General features: G+C 42.8%; 1 protein-coding gene across 1 annotated transcript in view; it reads left to right on the forward strand.

Annotated features, from left to right (window-relative positions):
* The window catches only part of LOC126484208 (molybdenum cofactor biosynthesis protein 1-like), a 77487-nt gene that overhangs the window by 32809 nt on the left and 23786 nt on the right, over positions 1-20892 (forward strand). The window contains exons 4-5 of the mRNA XM_050107621.1: positions 7529-7674; positions 19050-19135. Coding sequence (XP_049963578.1) covers positions 7529-7674; positions 19050-19135 — 232 coding nt within the window. The remainder of the gene's footprint in view (positions 1-7528; positions 7675-19049; positions 19136-20892) is intronic.

Below are 20892 nucleotides of genomic sequence, written 5' to 3' on the forward strand. Positions count from 1 at the left end.
ATGGTACGGGTGCAATCAATGTTGATGTAGCATTCTCAACACCGACGTTTTTGAGATTCCCAATTCTCGCGCAATTTGTCTGCTACTGATGTGTGGATTAGCTGCCCCAGCAGCTGAAACACCTACTAGGGCATCATCATTTGTTGCAGGTCATGGTTGATGTTTCACATGTGACTGGACACTTCCTGTTTCCTTAAATAATGTAACTATCAGCGAATGGTCCCGACACTTCAATGATGTTGTCCAGGATACCGAGCAGCATACATAGCACACGCCCCTTGGGCATTTTGATCACAATAGCCATACATCAACACGATACCGACCTTTTCCGCAATTGGTAAACGGTCCATTTTAACACGGGTAATGTATCACGAAGCAAATACCGTCCGCACTGGCGGAAAGTTATGTGATATTACATACTTATATGTTTGTGACTATTACAGCAGCTGGCCGAAGTGGCCGAGTGGTGTTAGGCGCTACAGTCTGGAAACGCACGACCGCTACGGTCGCAGGTTCGAATCCTGCCTTGGGCATGGATGTGTGTAATGTCCTTAGGTTAGTTAGGTTTAAGTAGTTCTAAGTTCTAGGGGACTGATGACCTCAGAAGTTAAGTCCCATAGTGCTCAGAGCCATTTGAACCATTTTTGACTATTACAGCCTCAACTATCCCAAAGTGAAAAAGTGTTCCAGCTAAAACATTCACATTTCTTTACGTACTACATGAATATGTAATAAAAAATGGGGGTTCCTATTTTTAAAAAATGCAGTTGATATGAGTTTGACCTATGGCAGTGCCATTTAGCAGGCCAACCATAGCGCCATCTGGTTTCTCCCTTCAAGCTAGACGAATTTCGTTCTTTGTAGTTTTTTCATTTCATGCTTATTTCGTGAGATATTTGGCCCGGTCACTATCAATGGACTACCCTGTAGAAAGCTGTGGATTGCTGTGTTATAAAGGTTAAATTATGTGTTTGCATTGGTAGCACTGTCAAAAATAGTATCGTATCTTTTCATAGTATAAACATGCTTTGTATATCGAAGTGCTAACGTTTTTCCGAGGAGAAGTGAGGAATAGACTGGTAAATCTCTCAAAAAGTATGACTCGAAAATGAAGTGTTTTTAAGAAATGTGGGTTTCATGGTAATAAATTTTTGAATAAAGAGAAACATTGTGTTCAGCATGTGGTGTGTGAAGTTGCAGACAATGAAATACTGGCAAACTCATGAGTATCTAGCGAAACACCCATTAGTGCTTCGAAGATTAAAATAAAACATAGTGATAACACAGTTATCTCAAAACAAAACTCATGTAAACGGTAGGTTAGGTTATATTCTGATACATTTACACATCCTAACAGGGGTGTTATGTGAATGTGTGTGCTGTATCTATGTGGAGGGCCAGTTAGTTTACATGAAGACATTGAGGTATCAAATGGACTAGCCAGGAAACTTACCATTAATTCTGCCATTTGTAAATACACTCATTCATTTTGGAATTCTGATAAGTGTAAAGATAATTATTTTGACATAAATGTTAGGTGGTTTTATGGATTGAGAGCTATTGGCCAAGGACACACTGCAGCAGAAACAATGTGTGTCGTGATGTATATGCCACGCCCACTTTGTAAAATGGACAAGTATGCAGGATTTATTGGAGCTGCTGTGAAATCCACTGCATGTGAGTCAATTAAGGGTGCTGCAAATGAAGCTGCTGGAATAAACGATGGTATGATTGTCATATCAGTAGCTTTTGGGGCACTTGGTAGAAGCGTAGCTGCAGTTCTAAGAATTCTGTTGCTACAGTGACCAGTGTTGATACTGGAAAGCTAATAGATTTCCAGATTTTAACCAAACATTCTTATAAGTATAAATCAGGGAATGAAGAAGGGCATATCTGTGACAGAAGTTATGAAGGACAACTAGTCGTACGGAGGCCTGTGCAGCTGTTGAAATTTATAATCGATCTGTAAACTAAAGGGGAGTGTGTTACACTAAGTTCTTAGGTTATGCAGACTCAAATGCATATAACAGTGTAGTAGCCACTCAGCCTTATGGTGAGAAGCTTATCACAGAACTGGAATGTGTTGCTCATGTCCAGAAGAGGATGGATACCAGATTGAGGAAGTTGAAACAAAGTTTGAGAGACAAGAAACTTTCAGGTGGTAAGACCATAAGAAGCAGGCTGACAGACAACATGATTGATGAACTACAACAGTATTATGAGATTGCCATTAGAAATAATACTGAGGATTTGTTGAAAATGAAGCAGGCAGTATGGGCTACCTTCTTCCAGAGACTGTCAGCTGATGATAAACCAGTACACCATCTTTGCCCTCCTAGATCTGGTTCATGGTGCAATTACCGCAATGCCCAGTACTCAAACAGGTCATACAGCCATAAACATTCTATCCCAGCAGCAGTTGTGGATATCATAAAACCTGTTTACAGAGACCTGGCAATCCTGAATTATTGAAGAAGTGTCTGCATTGTCAGACTCAAAATCCCAATGAGTCGTTCAATAATCTTATTGTGTCAGTGTCGTTGTAACTGCCATCTGCGTCATGTCTGCTGTGCAGCGAGCTATGCTAATTGAAGTATTAACTCTATTTTGCTTACTTGTCACTTCCTTTTCCGTGTGTTTTTGCTTTTAGGAAGCTTTAATTGTCGGGTGCTAGTAATAGTGTTCCATAGATTTCGTGTTTGTTTTGAATACAGTCAGAGAGAGTCCGTTTAGTCAGCCATAGTGCCAGTAGTGCTAGTGTTTGTTTTCAATACAGTCCAGAGACAGGTAGTGCTATTTTCATTGTTTTCTACAGGAAGTGTCTAGTAACCACAGTTTAGTCAACTATCAGCCGCCTTTAGTGAATTAGCAGTCTAGTTATAAGTTGATTAACTCTCTACAGTAAATTGATTTCTTATGATGGATAGGATGTGTGACTGCTGTGTACGGACACAGGAGGAGCTGGCCACTGTTCGCAAACAGCTGAATGTGTTGAAGCCGCGGTTAGCCATCTTCAGGCTGCTGCCTCAGAGTGTAGCGGCAGTGGGGAGTCTGGTGCGTTGCATGGTACACCCCAGGTGTTACATTACATGCTTCACCCACTGACCCTGCTGTCAAGACATCTTTGCAGCTACCGGGCACGGTTGGGCCACCCTCTTCCCAAGGGGAGTGGCGGGTTCAGCGGCATTCACGGCGCATGAGGCGGAGGGTCAGTGTGGAGGCTGGCCGTGTGGCATCGCCCGTTCTGCCTGTGAGTGGACATGTGGCCACTCCTTCAGCCAGGTCCAAGCAGGCACATGGGGGGAGGGGTATATTAGTTATTGGGAGCTCCAACGTTAGGCGGGTGATGGAGCCCCTTAGGGAAATAGCGGAAAGGTCGGGGAAGAAGGTCAGTGTTCACTCTGTCTGCTTGCCGGGGGTCTCATCCGAGATGTGGAGGAGGCCGTGCTGGCAGTGATAGAGAGCACTGGGTGCACCCGACTGCAAATTGTTGCTCATGTCGGCACCAATGACTCCTGCCGTCTGGGTTCAGAGGTCATCCTCAGTTCGTACAGGCAGCTAGCGGAGTTGGTGTAGGCGGAAAGCCTCGCGGGGTGGAATCTGAGCTAGCTACTTGTTGTATTGTTCCCAGAACCGATAGTGGTCCTCTGGTTTGGAGCCGAGTGGAAGGCTTAAACCAGGGGCTCAGACGATTCTGCGGAGATCTGGGGTGCAAATTTCTCGACCTCCGCTATCGGGTGCAGAAATGTAGGGTCCCCCTGAATAGGTCACGTGTGCACTACATGCAGGAAGCGGCTACAAGGGTAGCGGAGTATGTGTGGAGTGCACATGTGGGTTTTTTAAGTTAGAGAACTCCCTCCCTAGGCCCGACAAGACACCTCCTGAGATGCGGCAAGGTAGGAGTAGACAAAATGCAGCAGGGAATAACAATATTAATGTGCTAATAGTAAACTGCAGGAGCGTCTATAGAAAGGTCCCAGAACTGCTCTCATTAATAAACGGTCACAATGCCCACATAGTACTAGGGACAGAAAGTAGGCTGAAACCAGATGTAAACAGTAATGAAATTCTAAACTCAGATTGGAATGTATACCGCAGAGACAGGCTGGACAGTGAAGGGGGAGGCATGTTTAATGCGATAAGAAGTGCAACAGTATCGAAGGAAATTGATGGAGATCCGAAATGTGAAATAATTTGGGTGAAGGTCACGGTTAAAGCAGGCTCAGACATGGTAATTGGATGTCTCTATAGGCCCCCTGGCTCAGCAGCTGTTGTGGCTGAGCACTTGAAGGATAATTTGGAAAATATTTCGAGTAGATTTGCCCACCATGTTATAGTTCTGGGTGGAGATTTTAATTTGCCGGATATAGACTGGGAGACTCAAACTTTCATAATGGGTGGCAGGGACAAAGAATCCAGTGAAATTTTTTAAGAGCTTTATCTGAAAACTACCTTGAGCAGTTAAACAGAGAACTGACTCGTGGCGATAACATATTAGACCTTCTAGTGACAAACAGACCCGAACTATTTGAAACAATTAACGCAGAACAGGGAATCAGCGATCATAAAGCGGTTACTGCATCGATGATTTCAGCCGTAAATAGAAATATTAAAAAAAGGTACGAAGATTTTTCTGGTTAGCAAAAGTGACAAAAATCAGATATCAGAGTACCTAACACCTCAACACAAAAGTTTTGTTTTAAGTACAGATAGTGTTGAGGATCAGTGGACAAAGTTCAAAACCATCGTACAATATGCGTTAGATGAGTATGTGCCAAGCAAGATCGTAAGAGATGGAAAAGAGCCAGCGTGGTACAACAACCGAGTTAGAAAACTGCTGCAGAAGCAAAGGGAACTTCACAGCAAACATAAACGTAGCCAACACCTTGCAGACAAACAAAAATTATGTGAAGTGAAATGTAATGTGAGGAGGGCCATGCGAGAGGCGTTAAATGAATTCGAAAGTAAAGTTCTATGTACTGACTTGGCAGAAAATCCTAAGAAATTTTGCTCTTATGTCAAAGCGGTAGGTGGATCAAAACAAAATGTCCAGACACTCTGTGACCAAAAAGGTACTGAAACAGAGGATGATGGACTGAAGGCCGAAATACTAAATGTCTTTTTCCAAAGCTGTTTCACAGAGGAAGATTGCACTGTAGTTCCTTCTCTAGATTGTCACACAGATGACAAAATGGTAGATACTGAAATAGATGACAGAGGGATAGAGAAACAATTAAAATCACTCAAAAGAGGGAAGGCCGCTGACCTGATGGGATACCAGTTCAATTTTACACAGAGTATGCGAAGGAACTTACCCCCCTTCTTGCAGCAGTGTACCGTAGGTCTCTACAAGAGCGTAGCGTTCCAAAGAATTGGAAAAGGGCACAGGTCATCCCCGTTTTCAAGAAGGGACGTCGAACAGATGTGCAGAACTATAGACCTATATCTCTAATGTCGATCAGTTGTAGAATTTTAGAACATGTATTATGTTCGAGTATTATGATTTTTCTGTAAACTAGAAATCTACTCTGTAGGAATCAGCATGGGTTTTGAAAAAGACGATTGTGTGAAACCCAGCTCGCGCTATTCGTCCACGAGACTCAGAGGGCCATAGACACGGGTTCCCAGGTAGATGCTGTGTTTCTTGACTTCTGCAAGGTGTTTGATACAGTTCCCCGCAATCATTTAATGAACAAAGTAAGAGCATATGGGCTATCAGGCCAATTATGTGATTGGATTGAAGAGTTGCTAGATAACAGGACGCAGCCTGTCATTCTCAATGGAGAGAAGTCTTCCGAAGTAAGAGTGATTTCAGGTGTGCTGCAGGGGAGTGTCGTAGGACCGTTGCTATTCACAATACACATAAATGACCTTGTGAATGACATCAGAAGTTCACTGAGGCTTTTTGCGGATGATGCTGTGGTATATCGAGAGGTTGCCACAATGGAAAATTGCACTGAAATGCAGGATGATCTGCAGCGAATTGATGCATGGTGCAGGGAATGGCAATTGAATCTCAATGTAGACAAGTGTAATGTGCTGCGAATACATAGAAAGAAAGATCCCATATCATTTAGCTACAATATAGCAGGTCAGCAATTGGAAGCAGTTAATTCCATAAATTATCTGGGAGTATGCATTAGGAGTGATTTAAAATGGAATGATCATATAAAGTTGATCATCGGTAAATCAGATGCCAGACTGAGATTCATTGGAAGAATCCTAAGGAAATGCAATCCAAAAACAAAGGAATTAGGTTACAGTACACTTGTTCCCCCACTGTTTGAATACTGCTCAGCAGTGTGGGATCTGTACCAGATAGGGTTGATAGAAGAGATAGAGAATATCCAACAGAGAGCAGCATGCTTCGTTATAGGATCATTTAGTAATCATGAAAGCATTACGGAGATGTTAGATAAACTCCAGTGGAAGACTCTGCGGTAGAGACACTCAGTAGCTTGGTATGGGCTTTTGTTGAAGTTTCGAGAACATACCTTCACTGAGGAGTCAAGCAATATATTTCTCCCTCCTACGTATATCTCACGAAGAGACCATGAGGATAAAATGAGAGAGATTAGAGCCCACACAGAGGCATACCGACAATCCTTCTTTCCACGAACAATACGAGACTGGAATAGAAGGGAGAACCAATAGAGGTACTCAAGGTAGCCTACACCATCAGGTGGCTTGAGGAGTATGGATGTAGATGTAGATGTAGACCAAAAAATGTTTTTCTTGTAATGAAGACACTAAAGTGGGGGTCAGTCATGCTGTTATTGCTTTTAATGATGGCAACATTGGTAGCGTGAAAGTGCTACAACATATGGGAATTAATTCTGGAGCAAACTTCATCAGAGAATTTGAAGGGATGGACAAGGTTTGCACTGGTAAAGCAGAGTATGCTGCACAGTTGGCCACTACGGAGTCCAGAAAGAAGAAAACAAAAAAAACTTAAAAAAGATCAAGAGGATGATATACAGTATGGTGCAGGGTGCTTCTGAGTGACTAAAAATAAAATGTTAAGCATATATTGAGTTACAGTCTATTGTAACTTTAAAAACTCTTCCTGAAAATTTACATTTTCTCTTGCATTTTTCCCTAAATCTCCGAAACTACGGCAAGTAGCGAATTCAAATTTTCAGGGAGTAATGACATATGTATCCTGAGTCTTCTGAACTAAAAGAAAAACATAATGTTATGTATAAGTAAAATTATTTAGAATAGCATACAAAAAGGTACACAAAATTTTAACTGTGTAATTAAAAAATTGTATTTCCAAAAGCAGTGGCTGAAATGCAATTATTGTAAGACTCAGAACATATAGTTTAATGTCCTGTAAAAGTTTCTTGTCAATGGCTACAGTTGTTCCTGAAGTACGGGGAAGTTAAGTCACTAAATGTAACATTGTCAGGATAGGGCGTTCAAACTCCCCTTAATGCACATTTTCTCCTTCCTCCACTTGGTGAGCAACACATTTATAGTATTTTCACAACAGCAGTACCTATTTTCTTACAATTTCTTTTTGCAGGCATACCATGTCCCGGGCTTCAAGGGACGTGTGGGATTTATTACCTCAATGAGTGAACACTTCTGTGGCACGTGCAACCGTTTACCGATAACAGCTGATGGCAATTTGAAGGTGTGTCTCTTTGGGAATTCAGAGATATCTCTCAGGTGAGTGATGAAACATAGAATAATCATGTCTAAGTGAAAATTCATGCGAGGAAACCATAAAATTACTAGAAGACTGACAGACTGATCAGTATTTTACCTTCAGGAGGTGAAATTCCAAAACTTCTTATAGACACATTTGTTCCTCTTGTCCTCACATTAGTTGTGGAGTCCGAGTGACCTTTCAGACCTTCAGAAACTTATCCCTCTTTCCTCTCTCATGAAGGAACTGATAGTTCCAAATGCTGAGTATAGAATAATACTTTCAAACTGTTTGCCATGCACATTAGGTATGTGGTTGGTATATGGAAGAGATAAACTGCAGTTAAATCCAGCAGGTATGAAATGAGTAATCTTTTCTTGAAGTTTTCAGCTTGCACCCTCCTCCCTCCCAGACATACAAACCAGATACCTCTAGCTAAATAATTTGTGAGTATATATAATTTGCCTCTGTCAACATCATGTTACACTAACCTATTTGTTAGATTAAATTAAAGGAAAGTAATCAGAACTGGAAATTATGTAAAGACATTTTTAGCTACGTCCCTATGTTGTATTAAAGTTAACACAGTATTTCTGTCCGTGTGATGGTAACTATGATTCGCCAGCCACCGTTGCCAAGCGGTTCTAGGCGCTTCAGTCCAGAACTGCGCGACTGCTACGGTCGCAGGTTTGAATCCTGCCTTGGCTCAAATGTTAAGTCCCATAGTGCCCAGAGCCATTTGAACTGTGATTCATGATTATCAGAGTCTATATGTTCCAAATAAAAATTGGAACTTCATGTGTATAAATGTACAAATTATTAGACAATGGGACCAACAACTGACACTTTTAAATTGATGACTAGACTAAGAGATTAATAATAGCAAAAAAACTGCAAGATACTTGGCGATAAGTTTGTTTCAGGACAAGGTAAGGGGGGTGAGGGGTGGGAAGAATCAGCTCTCTCTTTGTGAGCATACCAGAAATCCTTTATCAACCGAAGGTAAAATAAGATATAAAAATACAGGGTCAAACAATTAATTTAAGTATCTTAAAAACCAAATGACTAATAAAATTGGAAGCTAAGAAAAGTAAGTTCGTAGTAAGTAGGGTGAAACACAGGGGGCTGCAACATATTGCCATTGTTGTTTGACTTGTCTATCAAAGAAAAAAGAAATGGATCAAAAGAAAATAAAAGTGAGAATGGAAATGTATCAGAAGCAAATAGGAATGAGCAAGGAACATATTCTTTAATAATAAAAAAAAAAAGTGACATGTGAGGCAGATGTTCCTACAATTTTATGTTCAAAGCACAGCAGTCTGTGAAAGCAAAATATTTATGACATTGAAAAAAGAAAATCAATGAGTGAAAAGTGTGTATAGGTGAATTGTGGTGAAAGACTGGATATTGGAACTTCTGTTAGGCTGCCCAGTATTAGTTAACTTGGTAGTAAAGGAGCAAGTTTGCAAGGGCAGATAACTGTTTGGCTACGTAAAATAGAGTGGGAGTATGGAAAAGCTAGTCCAAGATAGGATGAAAAAGATAACAGCAACTTAAAAAATGAATTGATAAGTTACCATGAACCCCATTCCAATCTAGTGAATCCAGTGGTTGACAATATCTTGTGACATTCGCCTATAAGGCTCAAACAATAATTGCTAAATAAAATTACAAAATGTTGACAAGACTGTATCTAAGCTGTCACTCTCTTTTGAAACAAGGGTGTTTAAACCAAGAAACACGCAGGAAAGCAGGGACAACTCGCACACTAGAGGAGGATGGGAAGTATCATTGAAGGAGTGAGCATAAACCGTGTGGAATATGTGTGGTACAAGTAATGATAGTAAAAAAAAAAAAAAAAAAAAAAAAAAAAACGAAGAAGAGGAAGAGGAAAAGTCTTGATCTGGAAACAAGGGAATAAAAATTTGCCACGTGAAGAGACAATATGATACTGTGCTGATGAGTGTGTACAAGTGGTGATATACAATATACATAGATAAAGGAACTCTGCATTGGGCCCAGAAGACCACGCAATGCTCTTCGAGAGATGTCCTCTACTATAAATCTATGGAGAGTTAGGGGGTCAGTATACAACTCTCCAGGCTGTTATCAACTTCCAGAAGTTGAAGACACTACTTCTCACTTGAGTATCTCCTCAGCTAGAACTACAAGCAGAGTGTACCCTATTCCAGTCTGTCCACCGAGCAGAATTTCCCGGCTCTACAAGGAATTGAACCTGATCGCTTTCTATGGCACGCCTGTGGCATACTGACTGCGTGGCTGTGGCAAGAGTCATAATATACACTTGTGAACAATTGAGTTATAACTATTCCGTTTATTGGGGAGAGAGTATGGACGGAGTGGTCACGCCAGTTTGGATTTCATCTCGCCGCCTACAGAATTCAAGGTAACGAGCGGCAGCCTCATTTATTGGCATGTGTAGGGGTGCAAACGTACCGTGTGATAGTGAAATTATTTCCCCAATGCGACGTAGCAACTCTGTCCTACGAAGAACTTTTGTCTGCTTTAGATGCCTATTTCAAGGAAACAGTTAATGTAGTTGCAAAAAGGTATACGTTCTTTCGTACAAAACGTACGGCCGGTCAAACTAATAGGGAGTGGGTTGCAACATTGCAAGGCCTTACAAGGGATTGTGCTTTTGAGTGTGAATGTGGACTCCCTTATTCAGATACAATGGTCCGTGATGCAATTGCACAGAACGTTTCTGATGTTCGTATATGGGAACAGATTTTGAAACTAGTTAATCCCTCCCTTCAGCAAGTGATAGACATATTAGATAGACAAGACACACTTGACTTTGCTCAGGAATCATTTGCAACTTCGCCAGCCATGTGTAACATTAACCAGCCCGCCAGGCGCGCTGCACGGCCCGGTAAACTGCCCTCGCGCACGTCCACGCAGCTGCCGTTACGCTCTAAACCAGGTGTGCCGCGACAGCATACAACTGCAGTAAAATCATGCCCGTGGTGTGCTACTAGACATTCGCGTGAAAATTGCCCGTCACGCCAAGCTATTTGCTTTTTCTGTAATAAGAAAGGACATGTTCAAAGTGTTTGCCAGAAAAAGCTCAGATCAGACAATCACAACCATTCCAGGCCTTTTGCTTCGCGCCGGAATCGAACCAAGGACACTCAGCCTCGTGGACCTTCGCCCATGGACATTCATGTAGTGAATTCCACCCCGTCCAGTGCCACTTTCTCAAACAGTGACAGTGTTCGTCCCACACAAAGTGTGCGTCGACGTCGCCAGAAATCACGTCAATTAGCAAGTGATGCTGTACCTGTATCAGTTCAAATTGCACGAGACAGTTGCTCTTGTCGTCAGCAGGACAATAAACTTTTTGTAGATTTGGATTTTAATGGAATGGTCATACCGTTCCAGCTCGATACCAGAGCTGCAGTTTCGTTGCTCAGTCACGACACGTACAAACAACTGGGCAAACCTCCGTTGCGTGCCGCAAATGTTATGTTAAATAGTTATTCAGGTCAGAATATCCCCTGTGTTAGGACAGTGCAGCCTTCTTGCAACATACAAGGGACAAACAAAACTTGTCTCATTTTATGTTCTTCGTTCTTCTACTGCAGTGAACTTGTTTGGTTTCGATTTATTTCAGTTGTTTAGCATGTCTATAGTAAATCAGGTCCTATCAGTGAATCAGACTGTGCCTTCAGACTGTGTTTCTCGTCTGTGTGAAGAATTTGCAGACATTTTTGCGCTGGGCTTAGGTTGCGCTAAAAACTATGAAGCACATTTGGAACTGAAAGTCAACGGGCAACCGAAATTTTTCAGAGCGTGCAATGTTCCTCATGCATTGCGTGATGAGGTTGCAAGAACATTACACGATTTAGAATCACAAGGTGTAATTGAACGTGTGCAGGCTTCTCTCTGGGCCTCACCATTAGTAATTTTGCCCAAACCTTCCGGAAAACTGAGACTTTGTGTGGACTTCAAGGCCACTGTGAATCCACAACTAGTGTTTGCAACTTTTCCATTACCCTGCCTGGAAGATCTTTTTGACAAACTGTGCCCGGGTAAATATTTTTCAAAGTTGGACGTCACAGATGCATACTTCCAAATACCAGTGGACGAAGAATCCCAGTGCGTCTTGGTGGTTAACACGCATCTTGGTTTGTACCGATTCAAAAGACTGCCATTCGGGTGTGCATCCGCCCCTGCATTGTTTCAGCAATATTTACAAACTGTTTGTGCATCATTCCCTACTGCTGCGAACTATCTGGACGATATTGTGATCTCCGGAAAGACAGCAGACGACCATTTAGCACACCTACGAACATTATTTCAGGTATTGCGACAAAATGGTCTTCGCTTGCGGAAGGACAAATGTGTGTTTTTTGCTCGTGACTTACCATACCTGGGACATGTCATCAATGCCCAAGGCATACATCCGAGTCCAGAGCACCTCCGTGCCATACAAGACTTGCCTTCGCCGCAGAATTTGAAGGAGCTACAGAGTGTGTTGGGTAAAATTAACTATTATCATCGCTTTCTGCGCAATGCCTCTTCCATTTCAGCTACGATTCATAGCTTACGCCGTAAGGGTGTTCCGTTCGTCTGGACGACGGAATGCGAACGCGCCTTTCGCCAGTTGAAATCGGCGTTGCTTTCTAATACTTGCCTTACGCCATTCAATCCCCAGAAACCCCTTTTGTTGATGGTAGATGCATCGGATTTCGGGATCGGTGCTGTGCTTGCGCACAAAGATGGGTCGCATGATCGCCCTATTGCCTTTGCATCCAAATTGCTCTCGTCTGCGCAAAGAAATTATTCACAGATAGAGAAAGAAGCTTTGGCTCTCGTGTTTGGTGTTACTAAGTTCCATGATTTCTTGTATGGTCGTCACTTTACCATCATCACAGACCACAAACCTTTGATGTCGCTTTTTCATCCGAACAAGCCTGTACCTCCGCGTACAGCACAGAAATTCATTCGCTGGTCTATTTTCCTCTCGCAGTACCGCTACGATATCTTGTATCGGTCCACTGCTAAGCACGGAAACGCCGATGCGTTGTCCCGTTTGCCTGTTGCTGAGGATAGAGCATTTGATTCTTCTGAACTTGCTTGCATGTTCATTGATTCGGAAACCGATGACGTGGTCGACTCGTTTCCGATTGATTTTCGTCGTGTAGCTACAGCCACAGCTGCTGACCCGGTCCTTGCTACCGTTTTGCATTTTGTTGCTACGCAATGGCCTTTGTCAAAGTCTCGGATCGAGGATCCGTTGGTTTGCTGATTTTTTGCTCACAAGGAGAGACTTTTTGTTCGACGCGGTGTTTTGTTGTTGCGTTCTGATAATGATCAGTCCAGAATCGTGGTCCCACGTTCGTTACAGTCCTCTGTTTTACGGCTTCTTCACCAAGGACATTGGGGTATAGTGCAAACGAAACAACTTCCTCGTCAGCACTGTACTTGGTTCGGAATCGATGCTGCGATTACGAATATGTGTTCTTCTTGCATGGCGTGTGCCGAAGAACAATCCGCACTGCCGCGGAAAGTCTTTGCATGGCCAAAAGCCACTTCCCCTTGGCAACGCTTGCACATTGATTTTGCTGGTCCATTCTGGTATGCTCGGTGGTTTGTTCTGGTAGATGCCTTCAGTAATTTTCCTTTTGTTGTCCGGATGTCTTCCACGACATCAACTGCCACCATCCAAGCGTTGTCTGCATCTTTTGCATTGAAGGTCTTCCGCAGACTATTGTTTCCGACAATGGCCCACAATTCATGTCCGCAGAATTTCAGTCATTCTGCCAGGCCAATGGTATTCAACATCTGACATCCGCGCCGTTTTCGCCTCAGTCAAACGGTGCCGCTGAACGATTGGTCCGGACTTTCAAGTCACAGATGTTGAAGTTGAAAGAGTCGTATTCTCGGGAGGACGCGTTGTTGCTCTTTTTGTCTTTGTATCGCTCTCAGCCCCGAGATAGTCGCTCGCCAGCTGAGTTGCTCCACAGTCGTCCTCATCGAAACTTGATGTCTTTGCTGCACCCGCCGCATCAGGTTCCTGTGCAGCGGCAGACTTCTGCTTTTGCTCCAGGCGACGTTGTATTTTATCGCAACTATCGAGGTTCACGGCGTTGGCTCGCAGTGCACATTCTTCGCTGCCTCGGCCGCGTGATGTATTTGGTTTTGGGGGCCTCTGGTGAGGTGCGTCGGCATCTCAATCAGCTGCGCCTCTGTCGTCGCACGGGTTCTGCTGCTCCCCGTCTGCTTTCAGCGACGGTGCCATCCGGTCAGCGCCCTGGGGACCCATCTACTGGCTCGCATCATCCCCAGGTGTTACCAACGATGCCTTCCATTTTGCCCCATGGCGACGCGCCGCTGCCGCCTCCGCCGCCGCCGCCTGTCCAGCTGGTGCCGCCCGCAGTGGACGCTTCGCTGCAGCCACCAAGCGCCTCCCTGGGTCACACGCCGCCGATCGCTTCCCGTGACCAGCTGTCCTCCGCCATGGAACTCTTGCCCGCTCCGGACCACATGGCGTCTTCGCGCGTCGGGTACCCCGACGCAATGGAGGTCGACCCTTCGGCCCCTCCTGTCTCTTTACGGGCACATACACCGCATGTTGACGTGCACCCTGGACTAGGTTTTCAGGTGTTTCTTAGCTCCCCTTGGACCGAATGGCCGCGTGCGGGTGGCACAGCCTCGCCTGTTGTTAGGCTCCCCACCTCATCGCATACGTCAACATGGGGTTCTCCCCACGGCGGGCGGAAGCCTTATAACACGACCATTCGCCGATTTGCAGGGGAGGAATGTGGTGTCACCGCCAGACACCACACTTGCTAGGTGGTAGCTTTAAATTGGCCAGGGTCCATTAGTACATGTCGGACCCGCGTGTCGCCACCACAAGGCAGGTCTCGAGATACGGACTAGCACTCACCCCAGTTGTACGGACGACTTTGCTAGCGACTACATGGACGAAGCATTGCTCATTAGCCGAGCCGATAGTTAGAATAGCCTTCAGCTAAGTCAATGGCTACGACCTAGCAAGGCGCCATTAGTAACATTGCATGTATATAAAGAGTCTCACTTGTATCACCACAATCTCCAGATGTACCAAAAGGATGGATTAAAGTTAAGTATTCCAGAAGCTACGTACTTTTCTTTATAGCATTCATTACGTATCCTGTTTCAGACCTCACGCCCTCCTTTTTTAACTTAGAGCATGCCTTTCGGCTTCCTCTCATTGTGTCTAGGCTGTCTTGTCTAGACACAACATGAAGCATGCAGGAAGGTCGTCTGTCTGATGATTTGCGGTACATATTGCCAATGTGGCAGGGAGCAAAATAAGGAGTGATCAAAAAACTTCCATTTTAAGGCTGCATAGTTCAGATCAGATCAGTATGCCACACACACACACACACACACACACACACACACACACACACACATATCCATCCACACATATACCCTGCTTGTGTCTGTATATGTGCGGATGGATATATGTGTGTGTGTGTGTGCGAGTGTATACCTGTCCTTTTTCCCCCCTAAGGTAAGTCTTTCCACTCCCAGGATTGGAATGACTCCTTACCCTCTCCCTTAAAACCCACATCCTTTCGTCTTTCCCTCTCCTTCCCTCTTTGCTGATGAAGCAACTGTGGGTTGCGAAAGCTTGAATTTTGTGTGTGTGTTTGTTTGTGTGTCTATCAACATACCAATGCTTTCGTTTGGTAAGTTACATCATCTTTGTTTTTAGATATATTTATCCCATTTGGAATGTTTCCCTGTATTATATTATATATCAGTGCTTTCCTCTCCCACAACTATCCTGCAGACCTTGTCCACAAACAGATCTCCCAAGCAATACATTCCTCCCCACCCAACAACAATGGTACTACCCCCAGACCACACAGAAGCATCCCCCTTGTCACCCAATATTATCCTGGCCTCGAATACATCAACTAATTACTCCGCCAGGGATATGACTTTCTCAAGTCAAGCCCTGAAATGAGATCATCCCTTGACAATATTCTCCCCACACCACCCAGAGTTGCCTTTTGCCAACCCCCTAACCTCCGTATCATCCTTGTCAAACCCTACAATATTCCCAGACCACCTTCTCTACCCAGCGGTTCCTACCCCTGTAACCGACCCCGATGCAAAACCTGAATCCACTTTCCCTTCTTCCCCTTTTTTCCCCTCTCTCCTCCCTGATGAAGGAACGAAGTTCCGAAAGCTAGGATACGTCAATTTTCTGTTCTGTTTTGTGTATGTATCAGCTGTACTGAGCTGAGGTAAGTACTGGCCAGGCCCTCTATCTCTTTGTTAGTATTTGTTTCATATATATAAACACACACACACACACACACACACACACACACACACACACAAACACACACACACAGACAGACAGGGTGATGCGTATTAACATTTAAAAACCTCCAAAGCACTGTAGATGACCCTGAGACAAGTAATTTAATACAAGACACATGGGATCACAAATGTTGGATACGATACAAATGTTGGGAAATGTGTCAAAAGTGAATGATAAATGTCACCAGATGATGTACCTTGTCATGCTTGCAGTGGTAGAGCCTCTCGGTCTGTCACACTTGATCATCCCAACCCAAGTCAAGTATTCATATCATTGTGGCTACGGACACACATGTGCGACTTTAGTGATGGCGTTCAGGATTTGAGTCTTGCATATGGCAGGCAGTATTTTTTCATTGTGTTTAACAATTATGTATTTATATTGAAGTTTATTATTTTATTTACCGATCTTGCAGTTTCCTTGATTTCTTGCAAAGTACAGTACAAATCAAAACCTACCGTATTGCATAAAAAGTAGATGAGTATAAACTTCAGAATAGCATCATTGCCATTAAATGACCTATGTTTTCTTTACTAACTAATGTCTGTAAACAAAAAGAGGACAGAAGCAAAAAACACAAAATCAGAACTGCTTTTGCTTGATTACAGCAGGGACAATAATTTTGTAACATCTACATTTACAACAGATCATATTTACAAAATGTTTTCGAAATTTGCTCTGTTTGCTCAAATGAAAGTATTGCACTGCTCAATCATTCCTTTACACTCAACCCCGGCTGCTGCACATGCTGTGGGGTATGTCATCTGGTTATGTCATATATTCAGTGTTTCTCGCCAATTTTTTGTGGTATTTTGAAATGTACAAAAAGGCAAATGCAGAAAATTATCACATTTGGCTGCACATTACCTGCGTCACAGAAAAATAATGTATACGAATCTTCTCAGATTTTCCACTGAATAACTTTGTGCAAGCCTCACAATATTTCACCAACACAACTGTTCGTCATCTTCAGGTAGTGGTGGGTCCTGTCATCACTGCTGCAAGATGTGACTGGTGATATTTGCACAGCAGAATTGAAATTTGTCAGGCTAGAAGCAGGAGTACGAAGGCACTCCCAGTTGGATGGAAATGCCATTCATAGTAGCCTTCTGCTTATGTGTTGTGGGCAATGACTGCACTTCTGGACACTCGTGTGGTTAAACGCTGAATTAACTCTCTGCAAGGTGCTGCATCAGGTCATACATCGGAGGATCTGGTTTCTACTGTTTTAATTTCATGGCAGTCAGTGCTGGATTCTGGGCAGTGCTTAGTCAAAATTCCATATTCCTGTTGGTAAGATTGCCCACCGTATGGATACATGCCTCATTCTTAAAAACACAATCCTAGAGTGATGATCCTGAGAATAAAATTTCAGTCCTCTTGGGAAACATGTGGTGCCCTGTATTCAGGCAGTGCTCTGCTACCACTAATTTACTGGGTGGCATTTTTGTCAGCGCTGTTGAACACAGTGTTCTTGCACAATGTGAGGTGTCTGCCCTATATAAGATTTCCCATAATGGCATCAGATCTTATATATGATCTGTGTTTTCTAAGGTCAAGATTGTCTTTAACTGAACACAAACAATTCCTTAGTTTTGCTGGTAGACAAAAAACGCACTTGATTCTGTTTCTCTTAGTGATTCTTTCTATTTTTGAAAACATGCCGCTGAAATATGGTAGGAAAGCCATTTGCAGTGCTTGTCTAAGTAACTTCATTTACATCCCTACACTGAACTTGCTTTGCTCAGAACACATTGCAAATCTGTTTACAAGAATAAACATTCTGCTGGAACACTGTTCTTAGGTGTTACAGTTCACCAGGCAGACTGTCGGTATCTGAGATCACATGTGCTCTATGTGCCAGGGAGTGTAAGACACTACCACATTGTGGAGGGTGATGGCAACTTTTGGACCGCAAATATAACTCTGCGTGTATCAGTTTGCAGTAGAGACTAAGCCGCAGTGTTCTGTCAGCTTTTCTTCTAACCGTGACATCCAGGAATGGTAAGCTGCTATCTTTTTGTACTTCCACAGTGAACTGAATATTTAGATGGACCGAGTGCAAATGCTGCAGGAACATAGGTAGTGTCTGTATTATGTGGGCCACACCACAAATGTCTCTTCAGCATTCTGCCAGAAGGAGGAATGTTGGATATTTACTAAGGGAAATAGAGGATCTCCCATGGGAACACTGTCCACTTGATTAAAGTAGTTGGTGTTACATAAGAAATAGGATGAGGTATGCACATTTTTAAACAGCACCACAATTTCTTTCTCAAACTTGCTGCTAATAACCTCTAATGAGGGCTGCAGGGCACTTTTGTAAGTAATGATATAACATTTGAGCTAACTAAAAGATCTGAAAGTTCTAGTTTAAGCATCTTCAGGTATTCTATGAAATCCTCTGAATTCTAAATATGATGGTCATAGTCATCCACATGATAAATTTCAAAGCTGTCATGTGGAAATTGCCAGTTCCATCTTGCAGCAGTGATGGTGGAAATCACCATCACCTGAAGATGCCAAAACGTTGTGTCACTGAAATATTGAGGGAGGGACTTGCATAATGTTATCTGGTGGGGAACCCAAAGTGTTTTTGCAACAGATCTATCAGGCAAGCCCGAAAAGTCACATATACTCCAAGCAGTAAGTACCTGTTGTAAAATGGTCACATTAGTGAGCTTGGCAATTAATTAACAGTTTATCAATAAATTTGGCTTCATTTTGCAAGAAATTGTGCTGTGTTCCACTACTCCCCCTTCAACAAAACTAATGTCAGTTTCTTCTCCACCTCTTCAGCCTGAGATCCTATGTATACTCTTGAGCATTTGTGTAAGATACCTGTTTATTTATAAAAATAAAAGTAACTTCTATCATGACTTTCCCATTTTTGTCCAGTGGGTTTGTTATCCTGCTGTTGCCTACTGCAGACTACAAGATTACTGTTGAAGATTTCTGCAAAGTTTTTCTTCCTTTTTAGTGTACCAACATTTCACTATGTGGTGTTGGCCTGGTACTGTTTAACGGGTGTTTTAACTGTTGTTTCAGAGATGCAATACAAAGCAAATGCAGTGAGGATGACTTGCTTGCCATGATTGGGGCAGCAGTGAGAAGAAAGAAGAAACAACATGCAGGTAAGATACATTACAGCAAATGTAACTCTATAGATAGAAAGAAAATTTCTGCTTAACAGGTCATAGCAAACATAAGAGCAAAATAGAACGAAAAACAACAGTGATAGAACCTGAGTTTTTTGTGTAAAATTGGATTTAATTTTTTATTTAGTATTCATTCTGATTAATGCCCATTGGTCAACAGTACATTTCAGCCCTAGAATTTGGTTCTGCAAGGTCCACCAGATAATCATATATGGCTGTTGTAACTCCTTTATTGGACTTCAGAAGTTTTCCAGCAACAAATCTTTTTTTTTTCTTTCTTTCTTTTTTTTTTCTTTTTTAAAAAATAGCTAAAATGCAGAAAACATCATAAAGGAAACACTCACAGAAAAGCATCAGTGTCCTTGAAACAATGGAAACTCCAGTAGGAATATCAACAATGTTGGAAAAGACAGATTACTACTTACTGATGAAGGCTGTGGCTGAAAGCTTTGTGTAAGTGTCTTTTAATTCTGCCCATCTGCAGCCTAAGGTATCTTCTTTATGGTAAGTAACAGTCTGTCTTTTCCTTCATTATTCATTAGTGTTCTTTGTTTTTATTGCTGTTTAGCAAGCATCGTGTGGTATATAAGGGATGTGAATAGCGTCAGATGTTGAATCATCACTCTGGAGGATATGAAGGTGCTGCATATTGGTGTGAGACAGCATTATCTGATGAGAGTTTGAAAGAAACCTCATTGTGGATGTCCATTTGGTCGCCTGGTTAAACCTTGCAACATCTGTATTTTTGGAGTATTTGGATCTGACAGTGGCCTGATGTTGGAAAGTAAGGGCATACTCATCATCAATCTTCCAGTTGACTACATCAGACCGCTACAAGGGAGCATCACTGTGTAGTGTACTGAGTACATTGTAATCTGTTCATGTCTGTGACTGCCATCTGAGAACAAGTACAATAAACTCTCGTGCAGCTACACTTTTGGCTAGCTAGATTGACGCTTGACAAGTTTCAATTTGCATGCACCTGGAGCCAAGCATTTGCTAGTGTTTTTTGGCAATCTACTGCTAATCAGTGCACTGGTGCGTGTCAAAAGTCCAAGTATCATCAATTCGTGCATGTGTTGGTTGAAGCTCTAGTGTGTTTCTTATTCGTATGCCACAGCCATCTATTGGAACTCCTTGGAAGTACAGTACATACAGTATTGTTCTATGCAGCGCAACGTAGCCCTGTCGAAACCGACAATTAGAGTGCGCCGCCTAACACTTTCCACTTGTTGTCGGTACATCAAAGCTGAGTGTTTAACAGTGAACGTACAACACCCTGTTGTGTTGCCACGTGGGCTTGGGTAGAACAGAGGAAATGGCATAGATGTATCGAATGCTTTCATTTGATGGCTGCCACAGCCTGGTTTCAAAAGTCAAAAGTTTGTCTAGTGCATCTCGAGTGTTGTCAAGTTGTGCATCTGTGTGTTTCTGATTTGAGGTTTCGTGCTCCCACTATGTGCCTTAAAGTGTCCAGAGATAAAAGGGGCCAAAAACCATAAAGGACTCAGTCGAGTGTCTGTAGAAAGAACACTGAACGTGACTACAGGCACGAAACATAAAATGAATGTGATCTTGTTGGAAAAAGAGCTTCACACTTTGCAGAGAATTGATGCTGGTGAGCCACCCACAAAAGTTGCTGCAGAGTAGGAGTACAATTACTGATCGGAAGACAAATTGATCAGGAATTTAAAAATTTTGTTCCATCCAAGCATTGGGCAGCGCAGTGAAAT

Source organism: Schistocerca serialis, chromosome 6 (assembly GCF_023864345.2).
Source record: "Schistocerca serialis cubense isolate TAMUIC-IGC-003099 chromosome 6, iqSchSeri2.2, whole genome shotgun sequence".
NCBI lineage: Eukaryota > Metazoa > Arthropoda > Insecta > Orthoptera > Acrididae > Schistocerca > Schistocerca serialis.